The sequence below is a fragment of the Brassica napus genome, chromosome C8 (assembly GCF_020379485.1).
Source record: "Brassica napus cultivar Da-Ae chromosome C8, Da-Ae, whole genome shotgun sequence".
In the NCBI taxonomy this organism is placed as follows: Eukaryota; Viridiplantae; Streptophyta; class Magnoliopsida; order Brassicales; family Brassicaceae; genus Brassica; species Brassica napus.
In genome coordinates this window covers 19,071,064-19,086,832 of record NC_063451.1, presented here as the reverse complement: position 1 = coordinate 19,086,832, position 15,769 = coordinate 19,071,064, and the positions used below count along the sequence as shown (strand labels likewise).

The 15,769-nt window shown below is 41.9% G+C and overlaps 1 protein-coding gene across 4 annotated transcripts in view; it reads right to left on the bottom strand.

Annotated features, from left to right (window-relative positions):
* The window catches only part of LOC106389865, a 32,549-nt gene extending 20,108 nt beyond the window's left edge, over positions 1 to 12,441 (bottom strand). For 2 of the 4 annotated variants that reach the window (XM_048765868.1, XM_048765869.1), the window contains exon 1: positions 45 to 12,441. In XM_048765868.1, the coding sequence (XP_048621825.1) occupies positions 9,019 to 10,044 (1,026 nt within the window). In that variant the 5' untranslated portion in view covers positions 10,045 to 12,441 and the 3' untranslated portion in view covers positions 45 to 9,018. The remainder of the gene's footprint in view (positions 1 to 44) is intronic. The other 2 variants (XM_048765866.1, XM_048765867.1) reach the window with 2 other exon arrangements.
* Between the last annotated feature and the right edge of the window lie 3,328 nt (positions 12,442 to 15,769).

Below are 15,769 nucleotides of genomic sequence, written 5' to 3'. Positions count from 1 at the left end.
AAAAGCAAGTTCAATTTAAACTTGTGCCTAAAATACACGTTTACCGAACTATTGCCGACCCGAAGTCTCGTGTTGAGATCATGTGTGCCGAGAAAGTTGTTGGCTTGTGTGTTCGTCAGGCCATGATGACGTGAGAAAACGCCGACTTGTGCTGCTTCCGACAAGCTCGTAGGTGAGGGCCGTCCTTCGAAGCATGAGGACATGATGGTGGCAACCGCTTGTGATTCTCTTTTCCTTTTGGCTCAACGATCTCTGGCTCAAGAAAACCATGATCATGATTAGATCAATATAAACCAAGAGAAAAAATCAACAATTGCATAATTAATAAACAACCGATTGAACTTGATTTTACTTAATGCTAGTGAGTTGTGCATGATGATATAATAATTGTCAACTTATTAATATCATAGACTACCAACAGCTAAGCAATAACATAAGATGAATGAACAGTTTAGAGTTGTTTCATTAGTTTAAACCAAAGCCACAATGTTTACGTGATTAAAACACGTGATGGTTTGATAAAATAACTTATCTTTGTTGTGAAGAGGTGGTTGTATGTAACAAGTCGAAGCCGAGCCGACGAGAATCACGTCCGCTGCAGGTCTGTCTAGAGCTTGATACTCTAGAGCCATGCGGAGAAACACGACTGAGATGGCAAGTTCGTGACGAATAGCTTTTGTTGCCGATATGACACCTCGTTGTTACGTGTAGTTGAGAGATCAACCATTGCCACATCGCAGTTCTCAACTGCTTTAGCCCATCAGTAGAGCGTTCCCTATAAGTCTTCTCTAGAGATCATCTGCACGGATCTGTACATAGCTGAAGAAGCAGCTCTATGTTGTTGTTGTTTGTTTCCATCGGTCTCTCCTTCTCTCAAGTTCGTGCCGGTTGCGGTAAGCTCGTCTTGGCGAACTTTGGAGAAGAAGGCAAGGTAATGTCGACCTCAAGAATTATCATGCTGAGATCGTTTCATCATTTCCATCTCGTCCTAAGAAACAGAGACAGCCCAAGAAGTCAGGTGAACCAGCAGCTAAGGGACAGGCTAACGCTGATCAACACAGGAAAAGCCTTCTCCGGCTGTACTCGAGAACAACTCCAAGCCTCGAATGAGATGCGGAGCAAGTGGCTGAGCCTTCGTCGCCGTCAAGTGTTAAGTTTAGCCGAGAACCATTCAAGTAAACTCAACTTCTTGTGGCAAAGATGCAATGACATTCCATTACTGATCCTGAAACTGTTAGCGGCAAGACTACGCCGAGATAAGTACGACGAGATGAAGAGAAACCTTTCTGATTCTTGCGTGCTCGTGAGCTCAAACTTTCAACAAGGCTGAGAGATGCAGCTTGTCTTATATAAGCTTCTGACGGCAAGATGGTGAGGCTCTCGAAGGAAGTTTCGAACTTTGGTGAGCCTTTGCTGATATCAAGAGCATCGCTTCATGAGAAAGCTTCTTCCTTTGTCAATAAATCACTGTGGCTTCTGTTCTCCAGTGATAGCTAACGACGGGAATAGCTGAAACGAGATTGACCTATTACTCCGATACTAGCCCACGAACCAATAAATGATGTCTGAACTTTATCCTTCAAGTAATTTGTTTCTCTTGCCGGAGAACAACGACTCCGCCGTTACAAAACCAATGACATCAAGAGCAGAGCTTCATGAGAAAGGCGATGGGGACTGATCAGACTTGGAGTATCGTGTGGAGCTTGTCGATGAGGCTTTTGATGACCAGGAGCTAATCGCCTGTTACAAGAGATAGGATACCGCTTCAAGGAAACTACTACCCATGCGGCCGTGCCGTCACTAGCATTCATCCAAGGATGTCGTTCCGTCAGATTCTTCAGAAATGACGAAGATGAAGCGATCAATCAACGAAGCCGCTGGATCTACATCTTCGAATTCACTCGGTGCCAAGAAGTACGTCTTCCTCGTCAAAGCTCAAACTCGCCACCAGGATTGAATCTCTGACCTCTGTCTCTTCCGTGAGCAAAGCGGGACTCCAAAGCACGAGTCGGGAGCTACTTGATGGACTGAAAGTTTCAGGTGTTGCAAGGTCAAGCTCGTGAGCTTCGCCGAGATCAATTCTCGAGCTTTTTGCAATCTTTCTGAGCAAAGAGGAGACAGATGCGACAAGCTCCTTCAGTGGAGAATTGGGCTTACGGGCCCAACTGATATGCTTGACCGGAGATTTATGCTTGACGTAGACGAACCGAGAACGCCGAGATCACACCGAGATCTTCTAGTTGCCGGACTGAAAACTTGAGGTGAAGCAAGATCTGGAACGGCTATGATTACAGGTTCACCGGGGATGAGAAAGCTCTGCTTCGAGAATGGAAGAGAAAATAATCCATTTTGATTCTTGATCTTTCTCTTTTTTTTTTTTTTTTCTTTTTTTTTTTGTAGATCTAGGGTTCTTCCAAATTTGATTTGCTTTGAAAATTGTTCTCTTTGGACCCCTCCTTCTAGCGCCAACTGTTTGAACCGAAAACGGTGTGTTTGTCGGAATCATACAATGAAGAATTTAAGAAATAGATTTCTTAGATTCTTGAGGGTAAAGAGAAATCAAATGGAGAAAGAACATCAAAAAGAATTTATTGATTAAAGATTATATTACATGTATGATTACAAGTGTAAATAAATCTAAGAATCAATAAGCTCTTTGTATGAAGTGTTTAATATCAAATGGGAGAAGAGAGATCCCTTGCTCAAGAGAGATATCTCTTTATTTATACAAATATATGTCTAGAGTTTTCTAGCCAAATGAGCTTAGTACATTGTCTAATGGGCCTTGAGGGAGGATGTAAATCCACCCCCAACAACCTTTTGCAAAACATGCTGAAAGTAACTTCGGTCACACGTCAACTATCGTGTGTTAATTTTATTGCAAGTTTGATAATATTTTCTAAACAAGAGTTATAAATATTTAATACGAACTCGTAAAGGGCGAATTTAAAAACATCTTAGCAGTAAGACATCACTATTATGACATAGGAAAAACCACAATACTTGGTGCGAGCATGTCCTTAAAAAAAAACCATTTTGAAAATTTGATCGGTATCTCATAGGACTTCAACTTCACCAATATTCTGCTGGCCATTCTTTGGGAAATGAAACCATTTCCACTAAGTCTTATGAGTCAGTAATAAAATGATTGCAATACGATAATGTTGTTTTAGGTAATGGAATCAAAAGGTGCAGTTCAGTACGAAGGAGTGAAATTTGTGACTCCCTTGAAGTCAAATACAGTAAAAAAAACTATAGTTAATATTTTTTTTTTTAATCAACTTTACAGACTCATATTGACTCTGTGAACCACACTGGGAGATCTTGATCCATGTGAACTATAAAAGACGTTTCCTTCCTAGCACTGCGGGCTAAGCTATCCGCCTTCTTGTTATGCGCTCTTGGTACATAGATAATCTCTGCGCTGAAAAAACTCTCTTTCAGGCTGTTTATATCTCCAAATAACTTGCAAACGCTGACCATTTTTCTGGTTCTGAAACCATCTTCACCAATTGAGAACAATCCATTGCAATTGTAACCTGAAATTATCGTAAGTTTTTCCTGCATTCCATAGCCCATAGTAAAGCTTCCATCACTGCATGAAGAGGAGAGAGTGAAGCCCGGACATTCCTTGCCCCCATCAAGCCCTCAAATCCTTCTAAGGTACTATACCATCTTTGACCTGAAAAAATATCATTCTCTTTCCAGGAACTATCCGTAAAACACCATCTTCCTGGAATTGACGGAAGAATCATAGCCTCTACCTGTGGCGTCCTCTTTTGGTCATTCAATATTTGTGCCTCAGCCCAAAGTTTTGATTCCGTTTCTGCCAGTTTAAGAGTATCCAAAGGATCCACATCAATATTACTGAAGACTTTATTATTTCTTCCTTTCCATATGTACCATAGTATCCATGCAAACTGATGATCCTCCATCTGTGGAACAACTCTTCAAAAGAGATGATCCATGTTCACAAAGAGAGAACTTGTTGGGAACATAGTTGGATTTTTTGGAATCTTTGAAAGAGCCCATGCCTGAAGTGCAGGAGGACATTCAAAAAAATATGGTTGATCGATTCCTCCTCTGCTCCACATCTTGCACAACAGATATCTCCGGGTATCCCTCGCATATGCAGATTCTTCTTAACTGCTATGCACCCTGTCACCAATTGCCATAGAAAATGCTTAATTTTCGGTGGACACCGTATTTTCCAACAATATGCCTTCAAAATATCCACCGTGGGTCCAAACACTAATGGTGGTTTTTCCTTATCTGGGTATATCTTTTCAACCTGATATCCAGATTTAACCGTATATTTTCCATTATTTTTGAAATGCCATCCCGCTTGTTCTGCCATCCGAGTTCTACTCAGTGGTATACTTTCTATCAATTTTGACATCCTGTGGGTCCACCAAAGCCCGAAGCGTCGGCGAATTCCATCTTCGCAAATGAGGATCAATAAGAGAATCCACTGTAAGGTCTGGGTAAAGATTGTGTTGATTTTTATTAGCTGGTCTCAGGCGAGTGGTTGGAAGCCAAGGAGCATTCCATACGGATATAGAGGATCCTGTTCCCACCCTTTTGACTAGTCCTTTTCTTACCAGAGATCTAGCAGATACAATACTCCGCCAACCATATGACGGAAAATATGAACGAATCGGATCCAGGGGTGATGCATTCCTGTAATACCGACCTTTAAAAACTCGAGAAAATAAAGTATTTGGCTTCTCTATCAGCCGCCATAACTGTTTACCAAGCATCGCCGTGTTGAAATCAGTGATATCTTTAAACCCTAAACCTCCATCATCCTTACTAACACATACTTTATCCCATGATTTCCAATGCATTCCTCTTGTATTACCGCCAGGGCTCCACCAAAATTGTGCTACCGCACTCGTCAGTTTTTTTGTAGTAGCCTTGGGTAAACGATAGCAAGACATCACATGATTTGGCAAAGCCGTAATCACTTCTTTGATGATCACTTATTTTCCTCCTTTCGTAAAGAACTTAAAAGTCCATCCATTGACCCTATTATTTAGCTGATCCTGTACGAAGACAAAAACTTGTATCTTAGAACCCCCAAGACTTTCCGGCATGACTAGATAAGTTCCCATCCCTCCCAAATTATGTATGCCCAAAATATCTCTTAGCTCCTGTCTGACAGATTCTTCTATCTTGTGCCCAAATTGAATGGAAGACTTATCAAAGTTTATTAGTTGACCTGAAGCTTTCTCATATTCCTTTAAAATCCTTAGAATGGTGTAACACTCTTCCTTTTGAGCTTTTACAAAAAAAGAGACTATCATCCGCAAAAAGCAAAAGAGATATTGAAGGGCATGCTCTGGCCACCTTTATTCCTGTTAATTATTTCTCCCTCTCCGTCTTCTTAATATTTGCTATCAAAGCCTCGGTACACAAAATAAATAAATAGGGAGATAAAGGATCTCCTTGACGTAAACCCCTTTGTGGCACAATGAGGCCCCGAGGTTGGCCATTTAAAAGGACCCGATATTGAACCGATGATATACACTCCACCATTAGTCTAATCCAATGGTCATGAAACCCCATTTTCCGTAGTAATGCCTTAATAAACTCCCATTCTACCCTATCGTAAGCCTTACTCATATCCGTTTTTACTGCCATATACTTTCCTTTACACGCCTCATTAATCCGTAATCCATGAAACATTTCCTGTGCTATAAGAATATTATCAGAAATCAGCCGTCCTGCCACAAATGCCGATTGCGTTTCTGATACTAGAGAGGGTAGCTACAACTTCAAACGTTGACACAAAACCTTCGAAATAATTTTATACCCTACATTACATAAGCTGATGGGTCGCAACTCCGTCATCCTTGTAGGTCTCTCTGTCTTTGGAATCATACATATATTAGTAATATTTAACCTTGAATCCATTTCTCCAGAAACCAAAAAATCATTCACCAGCTCCACCAAATCTCCCTTAATAATATGCCATGAGTGTTGGAAAAAGAGAGCTGTCATGCCATCCGGTCCTGGTGCCTTCTCTTGATGCATCATAAACAGAGCCTCTCTGACCTCATCCTCTGTCGCTATCCTCATTAATCGTTGATTAATCTGTGGAGTTATGCTCGGTGTTACCTCTGAGAAAAAATCGTCAAACTCCGATGGAGAAGTTGTAGTAAATAATTCTTCAAAATAGTCAACCGCAACTTTCTCTACTCCATTATCCTCTGTAATTCAATTTCCATCAACATCATATAGACCTACGATCCTATTACGGACTCTTCGTTGCTTAATTAAAGCATGATAGAATTTTGTATTGAGGTCTCCAGATGAATACCGCATATTTCTGCTTTTCTGATGCCAGTACTCCTCTTCGTCCTTGTAAGCTTTTTGCAACTTTCTCGACACCTCCATAATATCCTCCTGAGATCTAGTATCATCTGTTTGTACCTCTTCAAGAGCCTTCTGTAAGTCTGATATTTTTTCCTTCCCAAAAGGTGGATTATTTTTCCTCCATTTGGCTATTTCATGACGGCAATTACTAAATTTTGCCACTATACCAGTTCCTGTTCTTTCACTATTATCGGACCATCCCATTGTAATTGATTCCATAAGGCCTTCTTGTCCAACCCATCTCTTATCAAATCTAAACTGCCCTTTTCTCCTGATAATTTTATCTTCTAAGTAAGCCACTACTGGGCGATGATCCGATGCCACCATCCCTAAATATTCTGTATAAGAACAGGGGAATAGCGTGTGCCACTCCTCATTCGCTAATGCACGATCTAAAAGACATCTAACCATTACTGCCCCTTTGCCTTTGCCTCTTCTTCCTTGCCATGACAACTTATTTCCTTTGGCAGGAAACTCCAGTAAACCACAATTCCTTATCATATTGTTGAAAGGAACAAATGAGTTTGCACTTCTCAAAGCTCTACCTTCTTTTTCATGATTTCCTGTGATCTCATTTAAATCACCAATAATAAACCATGGCTCTAATCGCGAAATTCCATATCTAGTTAAACTTTCCCACACTTGTTCTCGTAGGTCTTGAACTGGATCTCCATACACAAACGTCATATAGACTGTTTTTCCAAGAGCCACTGCTTCCACATCTATCATTCGATTACTTGAATATAAAACATTAACCTGGTACTCATTATTGTAATAAAGCGCTAGTCCACCACTTCGTCCCACTGGATCCACTGTGACCAGATTATCAAATCCGAAATGAGCTTGAAATTTCTGGACAAACTCAAATTCTCGCTTTGTCTCCGATAAAAAAAAATCCGGCTTATGTTTATGTCATATCTCCGTTAAATAACTTATAGTCCACTTACTTCCCATTCCTCGGCAATTCCAACTTAGTGCTCTCATTTAAAAATATATGGAAGGACTCATTTGAGCTAACTAAATTGGGTGTAATGATACCCTGAATTCTCCAACCCCCATAGTAAAAAGGCTCTCCGCCACGTTAATGTCTTCAAACTTATTAACTTTCCTATCTCCACCCCATCCCATAGAAATTTTCCTTGAAACCTCCAAAGAAAACACTTTTATGTCCCGTGATGAAATAAAATATTAGAATAGTCTCTAGCCAACAACAAGTTCGCAATCTCCAACCGCTTCTTGTGATTCGTTATTCTTCCAAATACCATATAAGATACTATCTGAAGGAACAACGAGTAACACCAAAGCACCGGTGGCCGTAGAACCAATACAAATGGCATGTCCGTAATGTAAAATAATTCCCGATCCATATATAAGCAACACCAAACCCAAATCAAAACCTTTAAGTAACAATACTGAACAAATGTTTCTACAGCATTATCTTGATCCGAAAGCACAATATGCAATAAAACCAAAAAGACATTATTGTTTACTATTATCTTGACCCAATATTTGTCCAACATATTAACCTGAAGCTGCCTAACTCTGTTCCTGCGAGGTAAGAGCTAAAGTGCCAGTATTGTAATCCATAATGCGATCGTCCGTAAACCAAATGGAGCCTCAACCGTGTAACCCGACACTTATTTAGAAAAAGAACTTTGCAACCTCCATCTGTTACCTTTATATCGAACATCACTCCTTCCTCGTTCTTGTTGACGCTCCAGACCAATAGACCTTGCCAACCTATGACAAAGCCATCGAGTTCTTGACTGCATTCGGTTAAATGAGACCGGCCACAGTAACTTTTCCAAAGCTGAGCCGTGTGCCAAAGACTTACCAACAGAACCAAAACATCTGAATGCAAAGATAATAAACCTCTGATCCAAACCACACCAACACCAGTAATCCAAATAGCAAATTTCATTCCAATGCATGATCTTATAAAGAGATCTTGCCCAATACCAAAACATCAATAAGAAAACTTTGAAAATTAAACACCCCAGACCCTGCTTGCTAGATACTAGTAAGACTTGATCCATAAAATTAATTCTTCAGGTTTCCAGAGTTCGGGTTTGACGGTCCTTTACTCTCCAATGGCTTACTTGTATCCCCTTTACGAGTCCCCATCTTGGCTGCTGCACGTTTGCGAGGAGAGACAAGCCCTGCTGCAATCCTCATCTTTGTGCTTCCTTCTACGTTGATTGAAGGTTGGAACAGTATTTTACGAGTCCCCTGTTTCTTGGCCTGCTCCGTTGCATCCTTATTCTTCTCATCTGCGCCATTAGCCTGTTCCCCTGCCTCCTGAAGTTGATCTTCCTCTTCGTACCCCGCAATCATTTCCTCCATTTCCTCCTCAGAGACTGCCGGAAGAGCATCTATCGCATTCTTATCCAAACCATGTTCCAGCAATGCTGCCTGAATTTCGTCCATCTCCATCACATCCTCCTCTTCTCCCTCCGGGGCTCGATCATTCTCCAAAAGACTTTGGATTTTTTGTAGGCCCTCCTCTCCATCCACAGGATCAGAGATCACCTCCAAACCAGCCGCCTGTGTCTCAGCAAGTGCAGCTTTAAATTCCTTAGAAACAAGAGTCAAAGCTTCCTCGCCAGCACTCTTAATCTCCCCTTCCTCACGTGTCTCTTCTCATATTTCATTCTGACCATCTTGACGTTCCAGATGTCTTGGAGATGTTTGAACCCGATCCTCCTGTGGTGCCACATTTTTTTCCTCTCTTCGTGATGATCTTCTATACGAACTTCCTGCATCACCACGGGAGTTCCCATGGTAGGAAGAGATCCTCTTATGACCCCTCTCCGCTGTCTTCACCCATTTGTGATCATGATCCTCGGCCACTTTTCCTTTCCCCTTCCCAAAATAAGCTCGACTCTCCCTCTCTCTGTTTGGTTGGTTGCTATTTCCATTGATCACCACTCCCTTGTAACTCCGGGCTCTCTCATCATGTTTTCCTACATCGTGCCATCCACCATTTCCCTCTCTCATCTCCCTACTCTTCTCCGGGCTCTTCTTTATATTCTTAGGATCCAGAGGACACTTCTCGTCCTTATGACAAAGACTGGAGCAAAATTGACAAAAGCCAAAAAGCTTCTCATACCGTAGAGATACCAAGGCCTCCTCACTCTCGTAGAATTCCCAACCTTTGAAGTTTATAGTGGTTTCGAAGCAGAGCTCCTTGAAAGCGTCCACCACCACTTGAACCCGCACGTGTTCCACATCCACCATCACCGTTCTTCTAATAGCATCCCCGATACTCTCATAAGTAGGAGCCGTCCTGAACTCTGCAGGGACGCCTAACACCCGAACCCAAAAAGTTATCTCCGAAGGGAATTGTGGAGATTTCTTTGGTTGCCATCGAGCCAGTGACAGCATCCAGTAGTCGAAGTGATAAGGTTGAAGCTTCAAGACCCCCTCTATCTCCTCCTCAGTTTCAAATACGAATTGAAACTTTCCAAGTCCCAGGTCCATTCCAGTAACCCGTTTCTCCAAACACCATATTTTCTGCAGGTTTGTGATCAAAGCCTTCACGTCTTGTTCCTCCGGGTTCATGCACTGACCAATCAACGTTTTGGAGAAGGTTTTGATCAACTCAGAGTTGTCAAAGTGGGGCACCGAGATCTTCAACCTCTTGCGGGTGGTATCACCATTCTTCATCTAACTCTTGTGTAGCAACTGACTCTGCGACATGATACAGAGAAAGCTATGAATCTCGTTTATTAGTATAAAACGAGAACAACTGATGCAAGATAAAAGAACCCCAGACGTCCTTTTATAGCAATTCCATTTAGCCAATCTAATATTTAGAAGATATTCCGTAGTAATATCAAATCCATAATTGACACCCTGTATCACAATCTCATAGAACAATTGAATCCCTAAACTTACGATCTCAATAAACCAACAGATCCAAACTCTCATCTCAAAAACCAACAGATCCCTAGTCTCCATATCCCAACATTATCAAATCCCACATTCCTTCCTCGCATCCCCTTTCCTTCAAGCAAGATACTCAATTGAAGAAAGTGAAAGATATTACCTTTAAATACATTCGATTTCATCTTAAAGATGATTGAAACCAAATTTTGTTCCCCCACAAACCTGATCTTCCATATCTTCTCCGAAAAAACAACTCGAAATTTCATTGCCATACATCGAGAATCCGAAGGAAATTGTCTTCCCATGTATGTGCGAACGTTGATTTGATAAAGATCTCCTCCGATCCATTCACCGTTGGTGATACCCAGATCCCACCTTCGTGAAAACATGGAAACCTAAATCGCCTTTTGCATCGCCGTCAAAGCGTTTTTTTCTTTTTACTTTCGTTTTAACTTTTTAACTATAGTTAATACTTAATAATGTTAGGATTATGATATTTTATTAATTTATATAAAATAATTTTAGATTCCTACATTTTAAATTATATACTCTTAAAATAAGAAAGAACAACTGATTTCATAGTTATATTTGAATTAGATTATATAAATTAGTTTTTTCCTATTGTTCTTGTTATATTATATGCGGTATATATATACCATAAGTTATTAGGTTTTACTTACAATATGATACAAATATTATCAAAATATTTTGAAGTGCCAGAATACATAAATATATATACATAAATATATATCTCCTGCAGGAAGAAGACAGAGTGCAAAACTCTCTCTAGAAAACCCTAGCCGCCAGGGGCTTCCTCCCTTAGCCTTCTCCTCCTCTGCCATGAATTCCGGTCAGTTGACAGAGCCTGACCCTCCAGAACCTCCCGATCCACCTTCATCTCCCGTTAGAACCTCTAACAGATCCTTCTCTCCTGTCAAAACTCTCATCCTCTGCAAATCCCATATCATCAATGGAGTTTCATTCTTGGACAGATCTGTCTTTTCCAAGAGACTTTCCATCTCATCATTCCATCTCCTGTTACTGTCTTCTGCTTCAGAATCATTCATGAGTCCAGATTTAAATATGAAGTTTTCTCAGATCTCAGTTTATTCTGCCTCTGGAGTTCTTTGGCTTTCCATCTCCTCTATGATTTTGGTCCTAAGAATCTCTTCTACTTCAGTCCCGGTGGCTGGTTTGTTGGTGCTTGGTTTGGGTTCCTCGAATGGCCTTATTACTGCGGAATGCAGTCTCTTTTTATGGGTTTCGTTGTCTCCCGTGGCAGTCACTGTATGTTTTACGTCACAGCTTGTCAATCTGGTTGTAGCTTCGTGCACGGGTTGCTCGGCCCTCATCACCACCTCATGCTTCATTCATCTCCCAACAAGCCAGGTTGTATCTCTGAGATTTTCAAACTTATTCACTGGTGTTGTGTTGATAGTTTTGGAGTGTTAACCTGGTCTGTCTGATACATTAAAAATGAATCTTTGCTACTATCAAGTTAACAGTGGTAATTGTAATATTTGAGATTCAATCCAGAGGAGCAGTTTACTCTTTACTCCTATGTGTTCAATGTTAAGCTGAGAAACAAGTGGAGTTTTGAGAATTAATTATGACACGAGTAACAAGAATGCCTAGGTGATTCAAATTCGATTTAAATGAAGCTGGCTTAGGGTTACTAATCGGATGTTAATTGCAGGACTGAACAACTATTCAAGTACGATGAAATGCAGTCTAGAACTCAGATCACTCGGCTAGAACAACCCACTATCGTGATCTTGTTCCCTTTGCGTGTCGGTCTTGAGTCCTAAGTTCTCGCTTGGAGCAAGACGCGATAGCAAGCCTTAGATGCGAGATCTGATTAGTTCACTTAATACCCTAATATTTACTCTCGCTGATTAGGGATACAAAGCTCATTCAATATATATCAATTTATCTCCTAAACGGTTAGCTAGGGGATTAAATCAAAGATCAAACATTAAGTGATCAGTTCAATGCAGGCAGTAAGAACAATATGAATGAAGAACAATTAAGATCACTTATTTGTGTTCAGTTCATGCGGCTAACATCCTACAACCCTAAGCAAGCTTAGCCTACTACTCAATCATAAAGCAGGATGACACAGACATGGTTTCTGAATAATACTGCATATAAAATAAAGTAGAAAGACAAGGGTTCAGGATGATCTTCTCGTTAGGATGAAGCCTTCTCCCTTACAAGTTGCTTAATCCAAAGAAAATCGTTCTAGGTCTCTTGCAAAAAAAAAACTAGCGTAAGAAAAAGAAATGATAGCTTCCGCCTTTTTTATATGGAGGCGCTGGTGGTAAAGAGATAAGAGAGAGTGGAATCTAGGGCAAACTTCCGGAATAGGAAGTTTCCTTAATGATCGGGAATAGTCAGACACTTGTTCTCTTCGGAAACAACCTTCGGGTTGTTCTAGATGGCTGTTCCGCATCGAATCCTTCAAAACGACATCTGACTTCCTGAATCTCTCTTCTTTGCTCTTTCACCTGCTCAAAACCTGGAATGATATCAATTAAACACGAATTAGGACTGAGAATTAACTCAAAGCACACATATAATGGTATTAAAAACACCATATATCAATTCCCCCAGACTTAGATCTTTGTTTGTCCTCGAACAAGGCCAAGCCTCAAGACAGGGAGAAAGGTTTGAAAGAGTGGGAACTCGCTTTTCCTGAATAACCATTCTCTTACCACACATCTCTTAACCATACAAGCTGTAGACTTAGACCGCACACCCTTACCAGAACACCCATGATCGCTGTTCAAGAATCAGCTCCATACTCTCTATCTCATACCTGAAAAGGTTGCACAATCGAGACAAAACTCCTTAAACATCAATTAAGAACAGCGTGAGCTTCTCTTTACAGGCACTATTCAGGGTAGACGGGTTGATAAGGAACATGCTGTTTTATAGTGGAGCTGAGAGTGTTTAGGGGGTACCGTATTTGAGTGTATGCAGGATATCGCGCAAAATAGCAAGAGAGGACGGATTTATTGAAGTCCACAACCCTTACTCGTTTCTGCTTCACGGATTGGGTTGTTCTCCATTTCGGATCAATCATGCGACTGTTCTCCAGCTCTTGACTTCTTTTTTATTTATTCCTAAAAAAATCGGTACCAACTCCTTGCTCACCCTTTTCCTGTGACGTGCATCTCCCGAAATTACCTTCCTCATCTCCAAAAATAAATAAAAGTATACTTTTTTTTTTTTTTTTTTTTTTTTTACAAAAGTGATGGGGTTTCGAAGAAAGGTATCGGGATGAATGTTTTGCAGCCACTGGGGGTCTATCCTTTTGTTTCTGACGGGTTGCCATTGTTCCTCTTGTTAGATCGCGCACCCTTGACTGTTCCTTTCATTGGGGATTGATCTTGTCGACTGTTCTCATTCTACTTGCTCTCTTCTCTGAATGCAAGGCATCAATGAGTAAAGGCTGTGTCAATCCTATCATCTCCGGCCTTTTTGCACATATCTGCACATATGACATTGAAAAACAGAATGCATGAGGGTGAAAATAAAGGCTTAGGTACAAGGTTGGAACTAGCTAAAGATGAGCTAGCCGCTCAGGATCAGCAAGATTGGTAAAAAGAGTAAGAAGCCCTGAGCGTGGGTCTCATTTCCCTGATCTAGTGCCCATAACAAGAAGAATTTCAGTCAAGATTAGGTTCAAGTTGGGTGGAGTTGAGTCTACCCAGTGTAACCTGATCGGATGAGAGCTTCTGGAGAATCAAATGAGATAAGTCGGAGGGTGTTCCAGGTCCAAGTGTGGGTTCTTTCATCACTGCTAAGGTCACTGGATAAGAGTGTTAGAGCACGAGGTGGTTAAAAGAATATATCACAAGGTCCTAATTCCCGCAAGAGTTTTAACTGACTCGATCCTAAGCTGACTAGATAAAACATCCAAATGACACGAGGACTGACTCAAAAGCAAAGAAATAGAGTTTCAGCATACACTGCTTTCCCCAGACTTAATCGACACCATCCTTGGTGTAAATGAAGCTGAGGTCAGCCGAAAAGCAACACAAAGCATAAAACATAAAAATAAAAGAGTTCAGATGAATAAAACAATGGATAGAGAATAGTCCTTGCGGACTCAGTCGGACTCGCCGCTCTCGGCTGGATCAAAGGATCGTCTGTTGTGCGAGCGATGAACCTCCTCTGTTGAAGTGCTTGTTCCCATAGGCTCCTTTCCTGGTCGGTGCGGTGTTGGAGTCCGCTCCGTTGGAGACTGTCGCTGGGTACTCCTTCCAATGCAGCCGCCAATGACGAGATGGAGTATCCTCCGCATGAGGCTGTTGTTCTTCCGCTGCGAGTCAACCATCCAGCGTCGGTAAGCTTGATCATCGGTCACATCAGCTAGCTCTCCGAGTTCGTATGATGGATCAGCTTCTGGGGTGATGTCCTCAACGTCATCCATGTCCGCGTCAGGTGCTGCATCACGTGGATCAGTGCAAAGGAGCTCGGGTGGAGGGAGGAATCGTATGTTGTCGAACACGCTGAACCTGGTTATCTCGGGATGCGGCAGTTTGGTGAACAGCTGGGCACCAGCTTTATCAAAAAAGCTGTAGGTCTCTTCATCTCGCATGATGTGGCACGCCATAAAGTACTTAATGTCGAGGTACTGAACCTCCTTGTTGACGCTATACTTGCTGAGATCAATGCCGAAATGCTTTAAGAGCGGTGTGAGCAAGCTATCGCTTCTGTCCTTCTTTTTCGAACCGTGCATAAGGCACTATCGCCTCTCGCAGATCATGGTCATGAAGTTGAAACCGGGGTTCATCTTGACCTTTTGAATGGGAATGTCGGACCCAGAAGCGCGGATTTCATCCTCAATACCAGCGTACAGGGTTTGCAGCTCCCCGTTGGTGACCTTTGAGGTCGGATCCTTAGCGAACAGGAGGTTTGAGATGATCTTCGCGATGACACGAAGTGCGGGGTTCCGGATCTGCGACTGGTAGGCCTTTCCTGGTGTGAAGTTACCATTCGCAATGCAGTCCCAAAAGGTGTTAGAAGGAGAGAACTTTTTCGCCACCGCTACTCCCTTCGGTTCAGTGGCTGTCTCATAGATTTCATTGAGCTTGTTGAGGGACAAGGAGCAGTACTCTCCATCTGCCATGAAAGAGAACGAACAATTGGCGTAGGAGGGTGCATCGGAATTCTCGTACGTGATCGTGGCTGTGGCGAGCACCTGGCGAACAAGGTCTGGGTAGAGCTCGTGTGTTGTATAGCACAGAGAAGCTATCCCGATGGCGTGCAGCGTTTCGAACACATCCTCGTCGATCCCAAGATCAGCCAAAGTCTCCGCGTGGCAGAAACGAGTGGGTAACACGTCAACTCGGAGGAGGGCGTTGTAATGCGCTGCTGTTCCCTTATCCCACCCCTCGCAGTTGAAATCCAAGAGCAATGGGCTGTCGAGATCAATCGGTTCACCCTCTTGTTCACGGGGCCACGGGTAGGTCGCGGAGGTTTGTTGCTGTGCTTG